Source organism: Gouania willdenowi, unplaced genomic scaffold, assembly GCF_900634775.1.
Source record: "Gouania willdenowi unplaced genomic scaffold, fGouWil2.1 scaffold_392_arrow_ctg1, whole genome shotgun sequence".
Classification (NCBI taxonomy): Eukaryota; Metazoa; Chordata; class Actinopteri; order Blenniiformes; family Gobiesocidae; genus Gouania; species Gouania willdenowi.
The window spans coordinates 40349-55762 of NW_021145153.1; the positions used below are offsets into that span (position 1 = coordinate 40349).

Here is a 15414-nt window from a genome sequence, read left to right on the forward strand (position 1 = left end):
GCCGGCTGGAGGGCACAATGGAGGAGGGTGGAACACAATGGAAGGATGAAGACCTGAGGGAGTGAAAGGAAGTGGCAATACGCAGGAGATCTGACAAATAAGGAGGGGCAAGGTGTAAATGTACCCCCATTTGAGAAACACTGCCCTAGATTGCTGGTTTTGACCACAGATGAAACTACAAAATAAAAGCGTAAATTTAAACTTTTCCAAATGTGTCAGTGACAAAAATCTATAATCTCTTGTCATTTTCCCTAGAAAAAGTTGAAATATAAAAAATAATAATCTGAGAATAAAGTCTTCAGCCAATCAGAGCAGGTGGATCTCAGTGGAAAGCTGCTTCTGTCTTCTGAAGCTTCTCATGAGTGCTTACACATATATTTAATGGTTACCAGGATGAGAAATGAGCAGATTTGATTTTAGATGTTGATCCTGTAGTTTCAGGATAGAAACACTATCCTGAAGTTATACTTCAAAGTGTGTTCATTTAATAAACAGCCTCAGAGCAAGTGAGAATACAGTTTGGCATTAAAAAAAAAACAACAAAAACCTTCGCCTAATGGCAGTTTCAATATTTGTATATAATATACAGTATGACTCAAGAGATTGGACATCCATACCCATTTGATCTAACAGGTATGTGTCCAAACTTTAGACTGATATGGTATATATATGTGAGCATCTGTATTTTTCAAGCCATATTGCTAATAATACTGAAAATATCACACATTTCACATATTCCTTTATTGTGCAGCTCACATGCACATGTAAGTAAAGTTGCATTTAAATTTAAACTTACCCCATAGTACTTCAAACCCTCGGCCAACTGATCGTAGCAGCTCTTTCGTTGCATGAGGACATGGAAAAGTTCTCCACTTTTTACAATTACATCTTTGTTGTCCATGTTGACTGGGTTTGGGTGCTTGGGTTGGTTGGGGGGGCGGGATGCTGGCGGTGGGCCTTGGGGTTGGGGGTTAGGGTCGTTGGCAGGATGCGCTGGGTGCTCGGCTTTTTGGGGCTTCCTCAGATGTGTCTGTGGGGGGCGGTGGCTGCTTCTTGGCCTGGGATCTCGGGGGCATCTGGGGTGCTGCTCGATTGTGGGGGGGTGGCCTGGGGCTCCTTTTTTGCACATATACTGGTCTGCAATGCACTGGCACGCCTTGGGATGTGGGCTAAAACTCATAATGGGCTGTACACACGTTAATCCCAAATACCTGCTTTAGGTATTACCACTCACTAAATAATAAATAAAATAAAATAAAAAGCTACTAAATGATCTAAAAAGCTGCTAAATGATCTTAAAAGCTGTTCAAATATCTAAAAAGTTACCAAATGATGTGAAAAGCTACTAAATAACTAACAGGGTATATGCAGGAATCCTGAGGTTAATTTCATTACCTTTTTAAAACTTTTTAAAAAAAAAACTTTTCAAAAACAATATAGGACCTCGTCGCCATCTTGAACAGTTGTAGTTTGTAATTTAACAGGAATGAGGTAAGTGAGAAGGAATAAAATGAAAGAATAATTTAAACTAAAGGCATTTTTATTGACACAACAAGTAACAACAGTTATTCAAGGTCCAGAACTTCTTCCAACGTGATCCAAAGGTAGGACATGTTCTGAAAGCGTGTGATTCTCCATCAGCTCTTTCAGCTTTTCTTCGTGCCATCGGCACCAGGTGTTGGACTTGATGATAAGTTGGACCATTCATGACCCAGATTGTCCTTCTGCCTGCTCAACATTAATGTGTGTTGCACACTTCATGCAGGACTTTGATCCATTTCTTCAGCTCTTTGACTTCATCTTCATCTGTGTGGCATTTTCTTTTTTCAGACGTTATTGCTGAAGGTGTATTCTGTATTTTCACCTGGAGCTCCTTGGTCAGAGGAACATTTAGAACACTATCACAAACACTGATCAACCTTAGAGCCTCCATTGACTCTTGACGTATTGACTCCCAGCACAGCTTCACCTGTGGAACACACACACACACACACACACACACTGAATTTCACTCCAGGATGAACGTACAACCAAGTTTGATCTGAAGTTAAGCCAAGAAAACCTCACAACTTTTTAAGGAACAAACATGTTGTTACATTCATCCAAACCACAGAAAAACTACAACAAAATACACAACTATTCCAAAAACACACAAAATAACTATGAACATAAAAAATGAACTACCTTGGCTGTCAGACACAGATGGTCGATTTTTTTTCTCTACTGCGTATGATTGAGAGAGATTTTTGGTCATGTTGATGATGTAATGTGTTTGTTGATGATTTTAAATGATTTTACTGATGATTTTAATGTTCTTATTGATTTTAAGCTGTTGAATGTTTTCTATTGCACTTTTTGATCATGTAAAGCACATTGAGTTGCCTGGTGTATGAAATGTTCTATACAAAAACATTTGCCTTGCCTTGAGATGATGTAAATGAGAAAGACTGATACCTGTAGCTGAGCGACGAGAGTGATGGCCTGCTGAGGACTACTGAAGTCTGAAGAGGAGGATCCATCTGCTGTGTGGTCCAGGACTTCCCTCACCAAGTCAGCAGGAGATGTAAAGGGTAACGGGGCCTGGGGGCTCACGGAATCCTCCCTGAGGGGGCGTTGGCTCTTTGGAGGCTTGTACTGGCCTTTGGGGAATTTAACCCTGGGCTCCACCTTAGAGTAGTCAGGTGTTGGAAAGCTCAGAGGTGCTTTCCTTTGGGTCTTTGGAGACTTGTACTGACCTTTGGGGAATTGAACCCTGGACTTTACCTTAGAGTAGTCAGGTATGTTAAAGATTGGATGGGCTTTGCTTTGCATCTTTGGAGGCTTGTACTGGCCTTTGGGAAATTGAATCCTGGACTTTACCTTAGAGTAGTCAGGTGTGTTAAAGCTCAGAGGTGCTTTCTTGGAAACTTTGTGATGAGGAGTCCTGAGCTCAGCTGTGGGGGTCTCTAGGGTGGGCTCTGCCAGCTGCTCCATGCTTGGGTTCTCCATGTTTTGCTTTATATCAGGATCTGATGCAAAAGGAAAGAGGAGATGAAGTGATAAAGAAAATGAGTTGTAGGATACCATGTTTGTGGCTGATACCACAACACCCCTCTAACTACAGGAACAATATATCCCCTGTTTGTGTTTACCCCTCCTTGCTAACACGACAACAAAAGGCACAGGAATTTAGGACCTGGAGAGCACATGCTTTTTCCCTCCTGTTTATCAAAGGACAAAGGCAAAGACACACTTTGCTTTCTCCAACAATTAACAATGAAACATTCTAAAAGTGAACACAAATTTCTGATAAAAGTTTGAAATGTATTTTTCCATACTGCCACTAACTATCTTTATTCACAGGAAATCAAGGAAACCCTTTTGAGTAATAATTTTTGCAAAGTGTTCTTAATGAATATCTCTCATTAATATTGGATAAAGGATTTCATGTTTGGTGTCAGAATAACCGGGAAAATATGATCTCTGCTTTCATCTTGTTTTAAGATATAATCTAACTGTGTTCTGAATTATTTACATATTTCTCTTTCCAAAAATCTTCCATTCAAACTCATAAGAACACACCCACTGACAAACCACAACCCATGACTCATCCAAAGCAAATCTAATTGGCTCCCGAAAACACGTCGACCAATAGAAACGTTTTAATTCAAATCCTTGGATTTTGGGGCTGGCGCTAAGATGCTCATCGCAACACTCTCTTTTTATTTTCTTTAAAACTTTACAGTGTTTTTATTTCATTAGACTTGAAATAAGCTTGTGCATCCAGAGAAGAAAAAGCTCCTGTTCCAACGACTGAGCTGAACCAAAAACCAGACTTCAAGAACCAAGCCTGCACAAGCTCAACACAAGAACCACATCATAGAACAAAAACCTGCACGAGCTGAACCTGAAAGCTGTTGAAGTTGAAGAAGTCCACGCAAAGTCAGTTTGGACCCATGGTGAAGATAACACAAACCAGAACCAGGGAAAACTGTGCTGATTCTGAACAAGGACTAATGCCTGTGAGCCCAACCACTGAAGCTGACCAGGCCCAGGAATGGACCCTGCGGACACCCATTGGTCCAGAACTGTGTCTTGTGGCATCAGACTTTTCTTCCACAACCAGTATGTCACAGAGAAGGACCACTACGGACTCATCCAAACTTTGAGGTACCCTCTGGATCAAAAATCCAATTGGGCCTAATGTAACTACAGCCACATTGTTCTATCTCCACCCTGATCTTATCATAGCTCTCACACACACACACACACACACACACACACACACACACACACACACACACACACACACACACACACACACACACACACACACACACACACACACACACACACACACACACACACACACACACACACACACACACACACACACACACACACACAGCCCTTCAAGCAGGAATAGGGTCAATTATAATTGTAATTCATTATTTTAATCATTGGGTAACTATAATTATAATTGTAATTTAAAAAATGTATTGCAGTCATAATCATAATTAAACTGTAATTGAGTTCAGATGACAGACTTAGTAATTGTAATTGCCTTGAAAATTTCACAGAAAATTGTCAATTATAATTTAACACAAAACTGGGGAACCATGTTACAGTTCTATGTACAGTTCTACACATATGTAGTAAATTATTATTAAAATATGTTTCATATCAAGCTTTCACACATTTTACCATTTTAAAAAAATAGAAATCTACAGACACAAAAAAGGCTCAAACACCCACACCATAAATATTAATACCTATATTTTCATTGATTAGGAAGCCTAACAAGGTAACCAATAGATAGGAATTAAATTAGATTATATATATTTGTTTTAGTTTAGCATTAGTGATGCTAACAGAAAGCTAACATGAGGAATATTAACTATTATTAGGTTATTTATTTCAGGCTCAGTAATTGTGATTAATTGTAATTGAACTTTAGCCACTATACCACCGTGTGCACAAAACTGTATCAAAATGATCCAATTCAGACTAAATGTTAAATTTTGTCGTTCCAAATATCTTTACAGTATCAGCTCATTCACACATTTATTAAATATGTCAATAAATTTACAATATAATAATCACTGGATTGTGTAAAATCAGTGAATTAGTCAAAAGTTGACATCATTAGAAACTCACTTTGGTCTCAAACGTTGCTCACTGATGACATCTGCTGGTCAATGTCTATCGAATGTTCTTTCTGATGGTGCACGTATAGAAGGTGTGGGTTCGAATCTGCTTTAATCTTAGCCTGAGTTGCCATGACAACCTGTCAACATTTAGATTTTTGGAACTGCCTTTTATTGACTAAATATGAGCTGGAAAAGCATTTCATTGTCCAATGATATTTTTCTAGTTTGTTTATCTGAAATCTATCTTCTGTTATTTTAAATACTAATTTTGTGAAGGTGTACAAACATGACAACACAGTATAATGTACATTATAGTCTATTTTTTTTTCCTTTTTGAAAGCTGCATTTGGAATTAAATGGAGTTTATTGAACCAAACCAAATTAATTCAACAATAATCTGAGCCATTATTTTAAAAAAATTTAATTGAGAAATGCCATGGAGCCTAGACAATAATAATAATAATTAAATGAATCAATAAGAAAAGGGATAATGCATGACAAAAATTGTATATTTTAATTTAAGAATGCAACTGAAAATCATGTTAAAGTACTATTACAGGCCAGCATGGATAAACCTGCTGGGATTGACAATATTCAGACTAAATAGTTAAAGTTAGCAGCTGCTTTAACTGCTTTACCTGTTTCTCATATAATTCATTTAAGTTGAACAAAATGTGTTTTTCCTACACAATGGAAGTCAGCTAAGATTATTCCTCTAATTAAAAACAACAAGGAATTCTTCTCAGGAAAAAAACAGTAGACATTAGTTTGTTACTGTGTTGAGTACAATCATGGAAAAAGTGGCATATGATCAAATAAAATAATACTTTTTACGAAATGGACTACATTCAAATTATCAACATGCACATAAATGGAGTCACACGACGACATCAGCACTCACTCAGATCACAGATGACTGGCTACAGGAAAGATAGTCAATTAGATCAGTGTTTCTCAAAAGGGGGTCCGTGTACCCCTAGGGGTAGGCGATGGCACTACAGGGGGTACTAGAGATAAAGTGAGAGAAAAATTAACAAATAAAAGCATTTTTAAATGTGGTTAAATAATATTTATTTTTAGTTAAAAAAGATAATCATACTAAATATTACCAGCAACTCACAAAATGACAACAAAAACACACAAATAAAAGAACAATATACTGAATAATAAAAAGAATAAACAACAAAATACACAAAATGACACAATTATTTTTATTAGAACATGAACTGAAAATATAAAGGTCAGTGTTGGTCCCACAGTCGGAGGAAAATGACCATAAATGAATTAAAGAAAAAGAAAAACTTATTGAAATAAATTTATTAAATACTGTTTATTTCACTTATTTAGAAAGTTAGATTCTTTAAAATGTGTGTTATTTATTAATTCCATCATTATGACCTATTGATGTTCAGACAGATGTAGTAGTCAGACATGAGGGACTTGGATTCAAAAGTTAGAGAAAGATGAACTAGAGCTAAAATAAGTTATTAAACTATAATATTTTGTTAAATAAATATAGCTGTTACAGATTTGAATCATCTATTCAATATTTAGGATATTAAATTTTTTTTTTTAAAATGAATTGAATACAATGGGGGTAAAAATGCAATTTAGCTTTTAAAATGTACATTTACACAAAGATAGTTTACTGAAACCTTACCGAGTTATAACTGCTGTTGTGTTCAAAGTAACACTAATTATTAGAGACTCATTAATTCATCTAAATTAATCTCATTACAATATTTGACACGAGAAGCAACGTTTTCCCAATTTAAATATATGTTGGTATACAGTATATGACTTAATTAATGAAAACAATAAGTGATCTTAAACAACTAAATAGTGTTTATGATTTCCATCACTGAGTGCTAACATAATGTGTAATATGAATAAAGAATATTATGATTGTATTGTTCACAAAGCACTAACTTACATTTTTCTAAGATATATTCACCATTTTCTAGATATTTAGTAAACTTTCTAAAACAAATGTTTTTTTATTTTAATACAAAAACTACATCACTTAATCCAGAACATTCCAGAGAAGTATAAACTGAACAGTGTAAAATATTTAGAATATCTGTGGATATCATGAAATAAACAGAGCAACTGATGAAGATGATGAATTTAGTTTGAAATAGTTTTTCTACATAGCAGTTGATAAGCTGGGTCTGTAGCAGTGCTTCTAGCCCCGCCCACATCCTCTACCACAGAGAGTGGTCGACTGTCCACTACAATCATTTATCCACTGACTTTATTCATTTTTATTCTGAACCCACAACACCAACGCCCTGTACAAGAAGGGCCAAAGTGGCCTCCACCTTCTGAGGAGACTGAGATCCTTTGGAGTGAGCAGGCCTCTGCTCAGGACTTTTTATGACTCTGTGGTAGCCTCTGCTATCCACTACGCTGCCGTGTGCTGGGCCACAGGCAGCACAGAGTGGGACAAGAACAGACTGAACAAGCTGGTCAGGAGGGCCAGCTCCGTCCTGGGCTGCCCCCTGGACTCTGTGGAGGAGGTGAGGGACAGGAGGGTAATAGCCAAGCTCACCTCCATCATGGACAGCACCTCCCACCCACTGACGGGACTGTGGAGGAGCTGAGCAGCTCTTTCAGCGGCAGACTGACATCCACGAAGCATGAAGCAGATCTTCAAGTCTGGTCTCTGCACGATTAAGTCTTTGAGCACCAAAAGCAGGAAATCACTGAGACAAAATGGGAAAACAAAGCTTTAGAAACAGAAAATGAGAATCAACTGGTTTTTACATTTTTATTAATCTGGTCTTGACCCTTACGAACAAAAATTACTTGAATTTAAATCTTAATTTTTTTTAATATATGGCTGTTTTCAAAATCATATACTAACGTACTACTCATACTAAGTCTGACGTCAAAATAAGTATGTAGTGTGTTCACATTAGATAGTATGGAAAGATTGAGTACGCAAGAAATACCCGGATGTATACTATATCTAGACATTTTATAAGTATGCACAATGGGCATACTACTCATACTCAACCATCCCATAATGCATTGAGAGCACAATGTAAAATTGTCCTGGGACCAGCTTCAAGTCTTCAGTCAACATCGGCCTATCAAAATAAAAGCATCTCTTCTCGTCTTTCATTCGTTTTTAACCATTTGTAAATAGGGCTCTTGATTTGAAGTTTTGTCAGTAGCGCAATAGCGGGTCTCTGAAAATCCCTGAATTGTCTACTATAAACAATACTTATAGTTTATAGTAGACAATATCTGTCTTGCACTTCCTTTAAGTGTGAGATCTCATCCTACCTCTCTTGTGTGCGCTCATGCACTTCGTCCACAATGAGGTGTGTGACACCTTTGAGGTCGGCATCTCCCTCCAGCCTCCTCAGCAGCACGCCTGTGGTGCAGTACAGCAGTCTAGTAGCTGACGTCTAGTAGAAAGTGACAGAGAGAGACAGACTTCATTAGAGTTCAGAGAACACTAGGTGTGGCTGAATGTGTGAGCTGTATCAGTATCTGTACCTTGACGCTCTCCAGGCGGATCTGGTAGCCCACAGAGTTTCCCAGGGACTCTGCCCACAGAGATGGCAGAGATGAGTCTTGGCTGGGTGCAGATAATGTTGGCCACCTGCCCAGCAGGCCCTCTTAGGGAGGCGTCCAGGATGAACTGAGGAATCTGAGTCGTTTTTCCACAACTACAGAAAAAAGCAGAAAACAGCCAGAAAAGTTAAAAGCATCATCATGTTTTGTTTTGGGTTTTTTTTAAACAAGATTTTTAGTATTTAATGTGGTAAAACCAGGGTTCTCGCAGCACTGTTAAGCGCAGGGGCCCCCAACGTGTGAGAAAAAAAAAAACTGTCAAATTTACGGTAAAATACCGGCAGATGTGGTAAACAGGAATGTACCCTGAAAAAAATGGGGAATCCGTAAAAAACAAAACGGTATACTGGTTTTGCAACCCGAAGTTTTACAGTAGAGAACATGTTTTTTTACTGAAATCATGGTAGAAAAAAACAAATATTATGGTTTATTATACTGTAATTTCCTGTAAAAAATAAAACTTTCCACAGTTTTTTTTTACAGTTAGTTGCTGTTAAAACAACAGTTATAATAAAATAATTTTTACAGTAATTTGTTGTTAATTTAACAGTAATAAGACAGACCCTATTATGGTAAATAACTGTAAAAATAACAGAAATATGGTAAACCTTAAAGAAACCTTTGACAGTAAAAAACACAGTGAAATTGTATAACAAATTACAATATTTTATTTTGACCAGATACATTTTACGGTAAATTCCTGGCAACCACAGCTGCCGGTATTTTACCGTTAAAAATACAGTATAATACATGAGGAACATAAATGCTTTACCGTACATTTTACATTAGCAACCACTAAATCTAGAACAATCTAAAGATTCTCATATATAACCAAGGTAGTGAATATTACTAATAAACAATAAGAAAATTGACATTTCATCTATAAAACAGACTGAACAGATCATGTGTTGTGTTTCTATACTCACAAAGCAGTATAGATGTTGAGATTACAGCATGTGTCCATATTTATATGGCTGATAATCCATGAAGGAATGAATAAACATAAAACAAAAAGTCACTTGCCCCTGACCGATCAAGAGTAATGAGTCACTGGGTCCTGCCTTGGTTAAGGAAAGCACTCAAACGTGTAGTGAAGTTTCTAATGCACATGATGTTGAAGATAGAAGCTCTGCTGGAGAACTGAGATGTCCATCAGGAGTTCACTATAGACTGGCAGGATCCCCTCTGCTGAAAAACAGACATAATGTTTCAAAAGTTTGATCAGTGCTTGAGCAAAATGTACAGTAATGAACAAAACCTGTTGTCAAAAACAGGTCCAATGATAAATTATATAAGTAGTAAGTTTGCATTTCTTAAATTTATTTATGTAAAAATGATACATACACAACACAGCCCTAATTACAATCATTATTTGTGTTACAGTGTATTTAAGTTTCTCATTGATTTATCATAGAACTTGAAGTTAATGACTCAATGTGACGGTGATCAGACTTATCATTTTATAGTGTCAGTTTCCTTCATTGTATGAAACTCTTCACCTGGACAATGAACCTGACCGAGACTGATTAAGATTTGCGTTTTCTGTCCATCTTTAGCTAAACTGAACAATACCCTTGCTTACCTCTTATTGAACCTTTAAGTGCAGACTTAATTGAAGATGGTGAGAGCCTCGTACAGACAGGGTGTGATGTTTAGGGAAACCGAAGAATTCATACAGGCGCCATCATTTCTGCCAGAAGACTCACAGCAACGTTGGCAATGAAGCTTTCATAGGGGACTGGTTAGATCCCTTCTACATTCAGAGAGAAAACAACAAAAAGGGTATACACCATAAATAATAACTATGACAAAAATAAGACAAGAAATTAAAAAAAAAAAAAAGTGCAAAACAAGTTTCCCAATATTGACACTGTGCAGGTTTGTGCTGCTTTCCATACGAGTGATGACCGATACATCGGCCGGCTGATATTATTGGCCGATGTGGGCTGGTGCGTTCGCCGATCCGCATTATATACAAAGAGCAGAAATATTTTTTACTTGATCTTGTTCTACATCACCTGTTTTTAATATTTGTTAAATATTTTTACTTGTCAAATAGGCATCATATTTAGAATGGCCAAGGTCCAAAACCTTGGACAAATGTTTTTTTTTTTTTTGTTTTAGTTATGTGACCTTTGGTTGGCTAGTAACAGAAAAAGGAGTTTTTCGGTGGCCATTTTTTTGAGTTGTCCAATATGGCAACCCCCATTGAGAATTGGCTACGACAAATTTTAATTCAGCGGGTCAAGAACTATAGGTGTGCCAAATTTTATGCTTGTTGACCAATTTGAACGATCCCTCCTTAGAATTCCCCAGACCAGACTATTCCTCCACCACTGTCTGACAATGATTGCCTATGTATATCTAATATTTTCTATGTTAACGTAACACAACAGAACAGCAAATGTGAAAAAGAAAAAAGGTCCAAATAGCATCTGGATTTGTCTTTTTTTTGTAAAGTAATAAGTGCCGAGTCACCAGAGAAAGCCTTGTTGTGAGGGTTATCATGTTTTCTTTTGGGTGGCTGTTGTAGTTTGTGGTACTGGTGGGTTTAAAGCGGTACTTTTTCAGTGTGTATCTTTCAGTGTATCTTCAAATGAAATGCTTATTTTTTATGTTACTGACTCACGTTATTCACTCGTTTCATTTTTGTATGCGTGACTTTATAAATCTAAATGTATAACCCCTACTACTAAGGTGCTAAATTAAGACATTTCAGAATAAAAGAAGCTGCCGGTGTCAAAAAAAAAAAAAAAAAAAAAAAAATATATATATATATATTTTTACTTGTTGTCGTTTTACCTCACCTTTGTTAATTTCAATAAACGTTTGTTCTTTTAAAATTGAGACTCGTACCATTTGTTATCATCATTGTGTAATTTTCATGATGTAAATCCCTATTCCATACTAGGGATAGACCGATATGGGTTTTTAGGGCCGATGTCGATACAGATTTTTTCCCCATCAGCCTTAGCTGATGACCGATACGGACTGCTGATTTTCTTGAGCCGATACTACTTTAGCTCCCTCAATTTACAACATAAAAATTACACAATGATGATAACAAATGGTACGAGTCTCAATTTTAAAAGAACAAACGTTTATTGAAATTAACAAAGGTGAGGTAGAACGACAACAAGTAAAAAAAATTTAACAAATAATAAAAACAGATGATGTAGAACAAGAAGTAAAAATAATTTCTGCTCTGTAAATAATGCGGATCGGCGAACGCAGCAGCCCACATCGGCCAATATCGATACACGTAAAAAACGCAAAAAATCGGCCGATGTATCGGTCTATCACTAATCCATACCCCCCTACAACACTGACAGAACATTCAGAACCAAGCCAGCTGACCTCCACACCATCCAACCTCCTCAGCCTGAGTGTACAACCATTAGTCAGCATATCTGCTGACATGGTCAACTGCTGTCATCACCATCCAAGTAGTCAAAATGATAAAATACTGTACATACCAAATATTTCCAGCCAAGGTTTTATTCCATCTTCAGCATGTTTTTCCCGCTGTTGTCTTGACACAGTTTCACCTGTCACTCTCTTCTGATGCTGTTCACAAAAACATAACAGTAATATTGTAAAGAGAGAGGAAAATTAATTTGAAAATTTGTCTTAAACGTGCCATACTTAGTACATGTCTGCTAGCAGTCAGCTTCATTACACCTAAATAAACGTGGTTCATTCCTATGCAGTTTACAATGAAGCTCGTAGCTCCTTAATGACTGAACTAATTTACCACATAAATTACAGGTCAACATGTCTTCAGGTACTTTGGTAATTCATCCCTAACAAATTAACCACATCAAACACAGAAATTAATCACGGGCAATGCTTTCCTCACCACAGTAATGCTAACTTAATAAACATATCTATCATAGCTGTGCTGGTGGGTTTTTATAACAGATATAACTTGAAGTCACATGTACTCACCTCACGAGTTAATTTAAAGCTGCCAGGATGTCTAAAAAGTCCAAAGATGCTGTGGTCCAAGGAACTAAAATGGCGCTGGTACGAATTCAAAACTTCGTCCGTGAGCGAGGTCACCAGGTGTCCAGGTAAAAAGAGCGGTTTGTACACGTCTCAGCAACGAGCCACGCTATTGGTCTTTGTCAGATGACGTGTTCTTTTTCTTCTTCTTCTTCGTTTTGTTTTTTGGCGAGTGGCACCTAGTGTTGCAGGTGCACTACCGCTCCCTACTGAATTGGAGTGTACCTTAAACTGAGAGGACCCTTTTAACATTTAATTAAAACACTTAAGGTGGTCTGATAATATAGCGTGAGACATAACAGAACATAAAGTTGTTTTTAAAAAATAATTAAAAAACGCTTATATGAATAAATTTTATTCAGCAACCTTAAACTTTATTTTAAACATATTTTTTTGCTGTTGACCTTTTTTATGAAAAGGTTAACAATGATGTACTGCAGACCTAACTATTAATGTGCATATCAGTATCTGAATTAAAAAAAAAATAAATAAAAAAAAGATAAAACTTTATTGTCTTTTGCTGCTGATAATTTCCTTTTTTAATAGTATTTAATGGTTGTATTTTTACAATAGACCCTATTTACCAAAAAATTAAATCTTTTTTTAGGAAAATTTGACACAGGATATATATTATTTAGGATTTTGAAATGTTTTTCTTTAACTTTAGGTAAAATAAGCCACTTAGTATATTTAGAATAGGCTTTTTTTAAGGTAGTGGGGTTCCTCAGGTTAGGGCTCTGCTGTAACCCCCTGCAATACCCATGGAATATTTTACATTTTAGAACGTAAATAAAAAACTTACTGTTACATTTTTTTTGTCCAACAAATTATATTCTCCAATTAAAAGATTTGGTAACATAGGTAATGATTTGTTGTATATTAGATAGTTGTGTATCAACTGGACTAATGATAAAGGAATTGATTTACTTATTTTGTTAAATTCTCTTTGAGAGCAATTTAAATCATATTTTCCAATGAAATCTGCATAACTCAAAAACGAACCATTATTATCCATCAAGTCGGTCACAAAAACTATGTCTAGTTCAAACCAATTAGCAATAAAAACTGATTTCCTGCTAATAGTAATTACTCTGTTGTTCCATATAGTCAAATTGTGAGGGGAAAAGTTGTTGGAAAAAACCATCTTCGAAAAAATAAGAGCTTGTTTATGGAAATCGGACAAATTTGTTGGAATTCTGTTCACGTCAAAGTCACACTTCAAAACAAAATCCAAGCCTCCTATTTGCTTAAATAAAGATCTTGGAATGTGAAACCACATAGAGTTTGGTTGGGAAAGACAAGATTTGATCCAGTTCAGTCTGAAGGTGCCAATCATAGACTAAAATCTGGGGCTTTAATACCACCACTATCATACTCCTTAACAAGTTGTGACCTTCTAATGTAGTGTGTTTTATTCCTCCATAAGAACTGATAAATAACAGAGTTAGCTTTATTAATGTTTCATGAGGAAATATATAATGAATGACAGAGATAAATCAATTTGGAAATACCTTCTGCTTTAGATAGAGTGATTCTACCAAAGATAGTTAGGTCTCTGGTTAGCCAATGGCTTAATGATCTCTTCACATCTACTATACGATTTGTAATGTTAGTGTCTTCCCTTTTTACTATATTTTTAGAAATCAACAATCCTAAATACTTGACTTCCGTCTCAACTCTAATTGAGGAAATAGAGGAATCAGAGCAAGTGTGGATAGGGAGTAATTCACATTTTTTGATATTAAGAGACAATCCTGAAGCTTTAGAGAATAATGAAATAATACTAAGTGTTTTATCCATGATTGATTTATTCTTTAAAAAGAAACAGGTGTCATCTGCAAATTGGCTTATCTTAAACTCTTTGTTAAAAATTGTAATTCCCTGTATATCAGGGAGTTATTGATCAGAATTGATAATAACTGTGTTGCTAGGATGAAAAGTTTTGGGGAGATGGGGGAACCCTGTCGAATTCAACGTAACACCTCGAATCTAGGAGTCACACCAGGATTCAGAGAGACTGAACTAGTGATGTCAGTATATAGCATCTCTACAATGTTACAGAACTGTTCTCCAAAGCCCAAGAAGTGAAGTGTTTTCAGTAAAAAGGGATGTTCAACAGTGTCAAATGTCTTGAAAAAGTCTATAAATAACACCAGACTGACTGTTTCAATATAAACTCTATAATCTAACATATCAAGAATCAGCCTTGTATGTTTATGAATATTTCTGCCTTTTACAAAGCCTGATTGGCATTCATCAACTATATTGTTTAAACCCATATCTAATCTCTTAGAGTACACGTGCTAACAATTTATAGTCATTACATAAAAGAGTAATCGGCCTCCAATTGTCAAGTGATAATTTATCCTTATTGGGCTTTGGGATTAAGGTGATTATTCCATGTTTCATAGTAGAAGACAGGTGTCCAGTTGAAATACATTCTTGAAAGGCCTTAAAGAGCATTTCTCTGATATCGTTCCAGAAAAAGGAATAATATTCCACAGTTAAACCATCAATACCTGGTGACTTTCCTTTGGCATTTGCTTTCATTGCTATATCTAACTACTCTTCAATTGTAAGATCATCCTCCATATGCTGCATAAAGTCTGCGTCAATTGTTTTTCTTTTCTCCCTAATTTCCTCAAAAAACTATTTGCAATCATCCCCAGCAAATTTGGATCCATACAGATCACTA

At 36.2% G+C, this 15414-nt stretch overlaps 1 protein-coding gene across 1 annotated transcript; it reads right to left on the reverse strand.

The window, feature by feature from the left end:
* Window positions 1–1522: 1522 nt before the first annotated feature.
* On the reverse strand, window positions 1523–12749 carry LOC114460075 (uncharacterized). The gene is made up of 4 exons (XM_028442100.1): window positions 12663–12749; window positions 12191–12281; window positions 2455–3008; window positions 1523–1969 (listed from the first exon to the last, which is right to left on the reverse strand). The coding sequence occupies exons 3-4, from the start codon at window positions 2986–2988 to the stop codon at window positions 1739–1741; spliced, it is 765 nt and encodes a 254-aa protein (XP_028297901.1). The 5' UTR covers window positions 2989–3008; window positions 12191–12281; window positions 12663–12749; the 3' UTR covers window positions 1523–1738.
* Window positions 12750–15414: the final 2665 nt, after the last annotated feature.

Coding starts and splice junctions, on each gene's coding strand:
- LOC114460075 (XM_028442100.1), bottom strand. CDS start 2,988: ATGGAGAACCCAAGCATGGAGCAGCTGGCAGAGCCCACCCTAGAGACC. Junction 1,970..2,454: donor CTCTCGTCGCTCAGCTACAG/GTATCAGTCTTT, acceptor TGTGTTCCACAG/GTGAAGCTGTGCTGGGAGTC.